This window comes from Girardinichthys multiradiatus, chromosome 4 (genome assembly GCF_021462225.1).
Source record: "Girardinichthys multiradiatus isolate DD_20200921_A chromosome 4, DD_fGirMul_XY1, whole genome shotgun sequence".
In the NCBI taxonomy this organism is placed as follows: Eukaryota; Metazoa; Chordata; class Actinopteri; order Cyprinodontiformes; family Goodeidae; genus Girardinichthys; species Girardinichthys multiradiatus.
The window spans coordinates 41,862,095-41,872,567 of NC_061797.1; the positions used below are offsets into that span (position 1 = coordinate 41,862,095).

At 37.8% G+C, this 10,473-nt stretch overlaps 1 protein-coding gene across 1 annotated transcript; it reads left to right on the forward strand.

Moving 5' to 3' along the window:
• Positions 1 to 2,443: 2,443 nt before the first annotated feature.
• Positions 2,444 to 9,576, forward strand: atp6v0d1 (ATPase H+ transporting V0 subunit d1). The gene is made up of 8 exons (XM_047362364.1): positions 2,444 to 2,673; positions 4,029 to 4,200; positions 4,479 to 4,657; positions 4,764 to 4,843; positions 4,999 to 5,076; positions 5,276 to 5,452; positions 5,907 to 5,984; positions 8,509 to 9,576. Exons 1-8 carry the CDS (start codon positions 2,547 to 2,549, stop codon positions 8,668 to 8,670), a joined length of 1,053 nt encoding a protein of 350 aa, XP_047218320.1. The 5' UTR covers positions 2,444 to 2,546; the 3' UTR covers positions 8,671 to 9,576.
• Positions 9,577 to 10,473: the final 897 nt, after the last annotated feature.

Genomic DNA, 10,473 nt, shown 5'->3' on the forward strand with positions numbered 1-10,473 from the left:
ATAACCTTACTATCCTCCATTCTCTTGTGATGCAATGCATCGTGTAACTTCCCTTGCCATTGTTTCTAGTCCGTGTCTTTCTTTATGGTATGCGATGCAGTGCATAAAAATGTGGCTTCAACGTGGTGAAACAACTCCTTCTTGTGAAAGAGCTCCGTTTCCACAGACGCTCATATATTGTCTACCTACAATAAGCTGCCTGACTTAAAACACACCTGACATGCCTTGGCAGAAATTTTGTTTTCATAATACTGCTTTCCTCCCGATGTCCCTGTACAGTCTTGAACTTGAGTCAAAATGTTCAGGGAAATCAGAAACGCTCAATACCAATCTCTCCATTTGGCTTTCTGCGTTTTCCCACAGGTGACCCTGTTTAAATTGACTGCGCGTGTATTTGTCACTGCGCGCCGCAGTCAAAGTTCAACTATCTTCAACTGAGTGCGGTGTGCTCCGCTTGCGCTTTGCTCGACGCAAGCCATTGAACATAATGAGGTTCAGAACTGTCTGAAAGGCCCAGTATGGGCCCTGGAATGTGTGGACAGTGACACTGATGTTCCAGGAGTTACCAATTCATGGCAGGCTTAAGCCTTGATTGTTCATAGGTTCTTCCTGAAAGGTCTATCCAATTTCTTCTTCATCTGAGGGTAACATTTTGGGTCATATGGTTGGCACAGGTGAGTGCTCTAACAGTGCAACAATCCAAAACACCCATTAAAACTTGTTTTGAAATAGATTATGTAAGTTAACATTAAACTGACCTCAAACATATAGAAAATTTGTGGAGTATGGTCCAAAGCATAGTGGCAGGAAACAAAACTGCTCAATTAATTCGTTTAGACATGAAGAAGAGTTCCAGATATCTGGCCAAAATCTTGCAAAAAGCCTGTGATCAAGGTGGATCTTGCTAAGTAATAACTTAAATTTTTAGTGGGGTGTATTTACATTCATATTTAATACACTAGAATATAATAGAAAAGTTTATTGATTTCAGTAACTCAGTTCTATAAGTGAAACAGTACAGAATAATAACACAGACTGATGCTTTCAAGCTCTTTTTTCTGTTAATTCTGCTGATTTTCTGCATTTTTAAAACAGAAATGTCAATGAATTGTGTTTAATACCTGCTTAAAATGTTATTATTTTTAAAATTATTCTGACAACGGGTCTCATCAGCATGCAGGTTCCAATTTTTTGACTGAAGACTGTATATGAGATGTTCAGAAAATCCACAATGAATTCAAACTTAAACAGCTAAATTTACACTGATGCTAATTTTTGTGGAATCATCCCATTGTGGAAAAAGTTAAAGTTAAAGTTCAAATATATCAATAAAAGTCCAAAATTAATGTGACATTAATAAGTTAAATTTCAAATATATCAATAAAAGTCCAAAATTAATGTGACATTAATAAGTTTAAGTTCAAATATATCAATAAAAGTCCAAAATTAATGTGACATTAATAAGTTTAAGTTCAAATATATCAATAAAAGCCCAAAATTAATGTGACATATCAATAAAAGTCCAAAATGTATGTGACATTAATAAGTTAATGTTCAAATATATCAATAAAAGCCCAAAAGTAATGTGACATATCAATAAAAGTCCAAAATTAATGTGACATTAATGCCCATGATAAGTTTCTAACCTGAACTGGTTCTGATCACTATAAAAAAGGAAAATGTATGGAAATCTCAATCCAGAAGAGAGAATTTCATTTAAGGATAATGATTTTTTTTTTTTTTTTTTTTAGCTGTAATCTGTAGTCTACAATTTACTTTCTTGGGTAATGCTCACTGCCACTTCATTGTGATTGTGGTCCACAAACTGGCATCTAATGTGTGAAAAACAATATAATGCAAATTGTAACTTCATAATGACTCTATTTTGACATATGTTAAAGATTACTGCTGAATGTTTAAAAACAAATATAATGCCTAATGGTTACCATCAATATGATGAGACAAGAGCAGTTTTCATTTTGAGGAACTGTGGTAGATTTGATTAAATATATAACTCTTTCTACCCAATTTTAACTGTTATACTATGTTTATAGAAGGAAATCTCTGTTGATTATATATGTGTTTTTTTTTATTATAGTTATATGTTGCTTTTACTCTTTTATTTTCCAATCGGGTTGGAAATAAACTAAATCTGAACTACATTAAGAGTGAGTGCACACTTATTTGGCGATCATTAAGCACTACTTGGAAAGAAAAAAGTCAGCAAGCATTGAGAACATTATTGCCACCTACCGGCCAATCTTGGTTTTTGCATATTTTTGTTTTATTTCTGCGTTCTCGGGCTAAATATTACAGTTTGGAGGCTACCATCAGTCTTTGTTGTTTAGTAAAGAATCTATAATTTTACAGATGGATGATTTTAGCTCGACTTGTGAGAGCGTTATTTGCACGGCCTCCGTTTACTCGAAGTTGAGCACAAGCAGGTGACGGATCAGATGATGGTCACGTGGTCCAGTCAGCTGACGCTTAGCAAGACTGACGGTTTCCCAGCGGCAGCGGCAGCGACGATCTGACGGTCGGCCAGGATGCCTTTCTCCGAGCTGTATTTTAACGTCGATAATGGCTACCTGGAGGGGCTGGTCAGGGGATTCAAAGCCGGAATACTGTCCCAGGCCGATTACTTAAACCTGGTTCAATGTGAGACTCTGGAAGGTGAGTTAAAGGAGACTGAAGCTAACGGCTGAAAGCTAACACCAGCGGTCTCAATACTCAATAGGTTAGCTTACCTCGGGTTGAGGAAATTAGGGCTTCTAACTGCTCTTATGGTGACTCGGTTTTATTTATTTGGTTATTTGTATTCGTCATTAAACACAGAATAACAATTCTTGCTGAAAACGTCAAACGATCGTGGAACTTTGCTTTCGTCTATGCTAGCATCTGAATGTTAGCTAGCGATTGTCTGTTAACACCGAATATAGGAACACGTTCCCGAGATTTTTAAATGTTGTTTTTTTTTAGAGGAAGTAAGGCAGCTTTTACACTGTGGCGTCAAGCCCCTTTTAAAATACCCATTCCCTGTTTATTTTTTTCATTGGCGTTTTTATTGGGTTTAAAAATCAATGCACCTGTTAAACCTGTCAGTTTGTTTACATGTTAGCATTTATCAAATATCTTTTCAGTTTTCCTAAGTCCATCTCTTATTTATGATGCTAAACGTACTCGTATTGCTGCTTCAGTTGTCTCTTTTATTTCTAACCAAGTAGATTTCCTAATGTCATTTAAATCTCAGTTAAATGAGGTGAAATGACATATGCTTTATTATAAATACTTTTTTATGAAGATATTATGTCAGTGTGCATTAAAACTAAATGCAATAAATACTTCAGAATTGTGGGGTTTAGTATGTGCCTTTTAACTGTTAAAACAAAGCTCTGTAAGTGCAAATTATGCACAATTAAAGTAATCATAAAAGCCTTTAAAATGTGTGGAGATGTTCTTCACATTCATACTTTGATTGATGGATCAAATGGAACGATTCAAGTTCTGTGTTATGACCAATTTTTTAACAACATAACTCCCGTCACTCTTCATGAATCTGTATTGATGGCAGAAAAAAACTCAAAATTCACGATTGAACACGTAATGAAAGAACTTTGTTAAATAAAGACAAGAACCTCAGCACATAAAGTGTGGGTATGTATCTGGTGCATCATTAGCAGCAACCTATTGTATAGAGTATCTATTGGAACAAGTATTTTAGTCCCTAAAGTTAAATTTAGGATTAATACAGCATTTTTATCTTCCTCATATTTATGAATAATTTACTAATAAAAAATGTCTAAAAAAAAATGTTGCTTCACTTCAAGCTAAAGTAGTAACTTTGCACCTAGAGAAGCTTGGAAAATACATTTTTCAGGATTCAGCTCAGTCAGATTTTCTTTGGCTCCGAATACATTTTTATTAACAGATGATCTGACGAATTGCTTAAAATTGTTCATAGAAGCACATTCTCATGCCACCCAGGGTATTATAATCATCTTATTTTCTCCATGTGTTTCCCCCTGCAGACCTGAAGCTCCATCTTCAGAGCACAGACTATGGAAGCTTCCTCGCCAACGAGGCGTCCCCCCTCACCGTGTCCGTTATTGACGACAAGCTGAAGGAGAAGATGGTGGTGGAGTTTCGCCACATGAGGAACCAGTCGTACGAACCTCTGGCCAGCTTTATGGATTTTATCACGTAAGTGGAAATCTGTTCCAACAGTACTTCTGACTGGTTACTTGTCTTTCAGTTACAGGAACAGTTAAGTGACATTCTGCAATGTATGTTCAAAACAGAGATTCAACAAACAAGAAGTAAGCACTAATTTAAAAATCTAGATTTGCTGATTAACACCAATTATCTTTGTAAAGAGCACCAGAGAGATTAAAATACATTTTAGTTTTATTTAAACCTATTTCTTGGCTGTAAACGCATAAAAACTACATTTCTAAAATTCAGGTTCTTGTGGTTTGTAGGTACAGCTATATGATTGATAACGTCATCCTGCTGATCACGGGCACCCTGCACCAGAGGGCCATCTCTGAACTGGTACCAAAGTGTCACCCGCTGGGCAGCTTCGAGCAGATGGAGGCGGTCAACATCGCTCAGACCCCCGCTGAGCTCTACAATGCCATCCTGGTGGATACACCTCTGGGTATGTAAGGCTACATGAACTCACCGACTGAGAAAAACTGTTGAGTAATGTCTCATGTTGATTATAAAAAAGCCTAAAAAGTATAATAATTATTTTTTTTGTCCAGCTGCATTCTTCCAGGATTGTATATCTGAGCAGGACCTGGACGAAATGAACATCGAAATCATTCGTAACACACTTTACAAGGTAAACCCTCTTATCACACTGATAATTGGGCTTTATTTGTCATCCAGTTTAACTGATAAAATATGGACTAAACTTTATCTGTGTGAATTGACAGACCTATTTACAGAACATCATAGTAACAGTTTGAGTTCCTAAACAGGTTTCTGTTTTTTCAGGCTTACTTGGAAGCTTTCTATAAGTTCTGTTCTAACCTAGGAGGAACGACTGCTGACACTATGTGTCCAATACTGGAGGTGAGTCTGTGATGAAAACATGCAAAAATAATAACTCAGCAATCAAGTTGTTGGTGCTTTTGCCACATATAAAAGAAACCTACAGAATAAAGTACAAAGGATGCTTTAAAGTATTTGAGCTGAATAGATCTTGTGTCCTCCTTGTTTGTCTAAATGCACAGACTCACTTTTATTTTATTTGTATCTGTTTCTGCTGCAGTTTGAGGCTGACAGAAGAGCTTTTATCATCACCATCAACTCATTCGGTACAGAGTTGTCCAAAGAAGACCGAGCCAAGCTCTTCCCTCACTGCGGCAAGCTCTATCCAGAAGGTCTGGCCCAACTGGCCCATGCCGATGACTACGAGCAGGTCAAGGCTGTTGCTGATTATTATCCTGTAAGTCCAATAACCTTCAGTAAAATAATATCACCTGTTGGTTAAATCTGTAACGAGCTTCATTGTGTGCTTTTCTCCTTTTGAAGAAGGATCAACATTATCTTCCTTTTTAACTTTACAGCAGGGGGGAGTTATTAACATAGAACAAAATCTTACTGGTGAAATAGTTTTAATTTAATGTAAATGGTTTGTTTTAGTGGCTGGGAAACTGTTTTTTAATTTGCATTTCTTTCTAGAAAAGAAGTTGGACTTTTCTTAACACAGCAAAAAATCTGAATTTATTCATATCAAACATCATTAGAAATAAATATGACAGCTAATTAATCCAGAGTAGGTCCACCAGGGGTTGCTGTCTCACTCCCCACATGTTTCCATCGCTTTTTTTTTTACATTTGTTTTTATATATATATACTTATAAGTAGTGTTATTTTTTCTTTTCTTTCCCTGTCTTCAGGAATACAAACTGCTGTTCGAAGGCGCCGGGAGCAACCCAGGAGATAAAACCTTGGAGGACCGCTTCTTTGAGCATGAGGTGAGTCATTACATCCCTTTTAGAGGAGCTGGCTCATTCTGAGAACTGTTCATCAGTCCTGAATCACAGTCATGGGACTGAGAGTTTTACAAGAAAAAGGTGACTGAAGGCAACTACGGACTAAATTAAGGAAATTGGCCTGCCAGTTTGGTTGTTCATAAGTAGCCATATTTGATTTTATTCCAAAGTCATAAGAATCAAAATTTCTAATTTTTTTTATATCATGCAAAAATTACCATTAATTAAAAAAATTTATTACTGTTTCTTTTTGCTGCTTTAACACCACAAACAGTCACATTTTCTAGTGAATTAATAATTATGGTCATGTCAGTTAGAGCAGCTCTGATTTCATTTACCTTTTTTAAGTCTCGATTGTTGCTGTTATCAATCTGTTCTGAGATCCACATTGCTTTTGTGTTTCTCAGGTTTACTGTTGCAGGTTTTAACTTTGTGTAATATCACAGGTCTATGCAGCGCTGTGTCAAATAGACCTGAGCTTTATGGACCTTAATATGAGTGATGGTTGCTGGTCTACCATCTGTTTTTTGAGACCTGACATATTTCCTAATATTTCCTGTCAGTGAGGGAGAAATGTAGCCTGCTTTCAGCCAGCTAACCAGCAATGCACACTTTGATTGGGAGAGGGTCTACATTGCATTATGATATTCTCCTAACTGTAAGCATGAGACTAATTTTAGTGGTTTTATAACTGTGGTGTACCTTAATGCTGGTAACCAGCCGTTCCAACTGCATTTGACGTTTTCACACTGATTAAGTGGTTGAACCAGCAGGCAGAGATAAAGCAGACGGAGCCCATAACTCTTAATGATGACCCTATTTTAGTTTAGCTAAATGTTGATGACCTAGTTGGTACGAGCTTCTGTTTCTGATAGGTTATGTGTTTCCAGTGTGCAAAATATACACAATCTTGAACACAGTTACTGTTCTAAAATGGTTGTTCTGCTGTCTCCTTCATGGTGACCTGTGACAGTGAAGGAGAAATCCTGTCTGGTTCCTATGGAACGGTGTTGTAAAGACATTGTGTTGAAAACAGAGCACTGCATCTGAATGCATTCTGAAAAGTCACTGGTTGAAAATTATTCCGTGGTGGCAGGGCTTCGGGCGTGGATGAGATCCACCCTGTGTACCTCAAGTCTCTGGATGTTGTGGGGCTGTCATGGTTGACACGCTTCTTCAACATTGCGTCGGGGACAGTGCCTCTGGACTGGCAGACTGGGGTGGTGGTCCCCCTTCATAAGAAGGGGGACCGGAGGGTGTGTTCCAACTACAGGGGGATCACACTCCTCAGCCTCCCTGGTAAGGTCTACGCCAGGGTATTGGAGAGGAGAGTCCGACCAATAGTCGAACCTCGGCTTCAGGAGGAGCAGTGTGGTTTTTGTCCCGGCCGTGGAACACTGGACCAGCTCTATACCCTCTACAGGGTACTCGAGGGTTCATGGGAGTTTGCCCAACTGGTTCACATGTGTTTTGTGGACCTGGAGAAGGCATTCGACTGTGTCCCTCGTGATGCCCTGTGGGGGGTGCTCCAGGAGTACGGAGTCAGGAGCCCTTTTTAATGGGTCATCCGGTCTCTGTACAAGCGGAGCAGGAATTTGGTTCGCATTGCCGGCACTAAGTCGGACCTGTTCATAACTTTTATGGACAGGATTTCTAGGTGCAGTCAAGGCCCGGAGGGGGTCTGGTTTGGGGACCAGTGGATTTTGTCTCTTGGCTGGCCTTGGGCTCCCCCCTGAGGAGCCGAAGGAGGTGTCTGGGGAGAGGGACATCTGGGTGTCTCTACTAAGTCTGCTGCCCCCACGACCCAGTCCCAGATAATGACTCCTGTTCTTCTGCCTCTTTGTTTTAAATGAAAAAATCTGACCTGAAAGCTCTTGCCCTAAGCATTTAAACTGTTACTGTGGAGGAGTCTGATGCAAGGAATAAGAGTTTGCAGGTCAGTGTAATCACACCTTAACGTATTCGGTCATTTGTAACTCTTGAACACACATAAAGTTAAGTTGAGTCAAGATAGCAGCACAGATTTGATCTTTAAATGATGTGAGTGAAGATTTTGGAAGCTGATGTTTTTAAACAGAATCAGGATTTTATCAAAGTGGAAAACCAATCTTATTGTGCTTTTAAGGGTTGCCAAAAACAGGGACGTGGCCTTAATGATTCAGAATTTCACTCGTTGTGCTTTCTGGCAACTAAAATAAAAAATGTCAATGAAAGCAGCTTTTATGAAAGTTCAGACATGTGATCAAAGAGAGCAGAAGAGAAATAAACAGATTATAATTGGCTGGTAAATGCCAGTCGATGACTGCTAATGACTTTAAATGTCACAATTTATAAGTTTATTTACCAGGAGGAAGATAAATGTTGGAAAATTTAACTTTTTTAATTATAAAAAGGGAAAAAATGTAATAACACATAAAAATGTTATAAATACAATAAACTTTTTATTTTTTTTTTACATTTCTACAAAAAGTCCTCATGTCCTTTTTGTCCTTTTTGACACTTGCAGGTGAAGCTGAACAAGCTGGCCTTCCTCAACCAGTTCCACTTCAGCGTCTTCTACGCCTACGTCAAGCTGAAGGAGCAGGAGTGCAGGAATATCGTGTGGATTGCAGAGTGCATCGCCCAGCGGCACCGCGCCAAAATCGACAACTACATTCCAATATTTTGAGCTTGTAGTTCCCCACACTCTTCCCATCTTCTTCCCTCTGTCATTTCATGTGATTTCTAGTCACAGTCTGGTGGTAAAGAATCTGAAACCCGGGTCCAGAATTGGCTTTGAAATAGTCTCATAATCGGTTTTCTATATGGTGAATTCTGTGCTCTAAAAGAATCATCTGAGTGTTGTTCACCAGAGGCGTTTGGTCCCTGTTTTGAACCCATTTGACTTTCAAATACTTGTGTGGGATTGTTTAAACATTTCCGAGCCCAGTGTGCTTCACGCAACACGCCTTTCCTCCTAATCCTTCAGCTGGTAAAATAAACTCAAGCTGATATTTGCAATTTATTAAAACCAGAATCAAGCCGGCACGCTTCAGTTTAGGGAAGCTTTTCATTTCTCTTTCTTCAAGTTAACCAATCACAAGAGGACTTTTTCTGATTGTTGTTCTCCTCCTATCTTATAACATGATTAAAAACACAAATTTAAATAAATATTCAGCTCAAAGCAAATGTACATGAAAACATTCCTCTGCTGGTCAGTACTTCAGAGTTCTTATTTATTTATGTTCAAGCATTAGTGTTTGTCAGCATGTCTGGTTATTACAAAAATGAGTGACACAAATGAGTCTGATTTACGGTTCAAATAGATTAATGGTAAATATTACAATAAGAATGGAGCTGTAGTCTTTGTTGAAGCCACTCCTGGCTGTGTGTGATGTTTCTGTACATGAACTAAGTGGCTATATGAAAGACATTGTTTAAACTCTACAGGATATATAGATATTTAAAGATGATTATATGATTTTGTGTTCTCATTCTGTATAAAACTTGATTTATGAATGTTTTGATCTGTTGTGAAATGTGCATTATAGATGTGACAATAAACAGACTGAGGAGCAGGTCTGACAAAATGGAACGGCTTTGACTCGTTATTTAGCCACCAGAGTTATGTGATCAGGATTAATGATGTTTACTGAAGATGTCAGTTTTATGTGGTCAGACCAGGCTGATGGTGTTTATATTAATCATATTCAGAACCAAGTTAAAAGATGACTTCTTCAAACATTAAAATGATTTCTTCTTGATAAGTGCACTGAAAAGAAAACGTAGAAATCCTCGGTATCTATTTTTATTTTATTTTGTATTTAGGTTTCTGAATAGGTGGTGTTGCATTCAAAAACCTCCAGGTGGGGTATTTCTGATAAAAATCATGTTTCCTTAAACCTACCGGGGCTTTTTCCGTGTTCTCCGTCCTCCCATCACACTAAAACCGTTCATGTTGGGTGAGATGTTGAGTCTTTTTGGCTGTAGGATGAAGCATATATTGTCATCCAACAAAATATGTTTTGCTTGGGGTATTTTGTCCAAAGGTTTCTTGATAAACTGATATGATCAGTTTATGTACTTCAAATGTTAAGCTGTACAATTATAGTAGACATATTTAAAATATCTAATATTTTCTTAAAGTGACCAAATGAGGTCTTCAGGAACATTTTAACACCTGTCACTGCAATGATTCCTCTCACAATCTCACATATGTAAGCAGTTGTTCTTGTTATTTGATTTTCTTCGGAAACATTCCCAGCAAGTTTTGTTTCCAGATTGATAGCAATAGATAGATAGATAGATAGATAGATAGATAGATAGATAGATAGATAAAATCCATATTAGGTGCTGTAATCTTCTCATGTGGTTTTTCAGTGGAAAAAAGGGATGCTTGATTTTTGCTGCAAATAAACCACATAAATTAGTAGCTCATTGTTTAAGCAAGATCAAAACCCAAATTAAATGAATTTACAAAAAACAGCCTGAG

Bases quoted from the DNA above. Each gene is read 5' to 3' on its own strand.
- atp6v0d1 (XM_047362364.1), top strand. From the start codon at position 2,547: ATGCCTTTCTCCGAGCTGTATTTTAACGTCGATAATGGCTACCTGGAG. The intron at 2,674-4,028 runs GTGAGTTAAAGG...TTCCCCCTGCAG, and splicing joins TCAATGTGAGACTCTGGAAG to ACCTGAAGCTCCATCTTCAG. The intron at 4,658-4,763 runs GTATGTAAGGCT...TTTTTTGTCCAG, and splicing joins CCTGGTGGATACACCTCTGG to CTGCATTCTTCCAGGATTGT.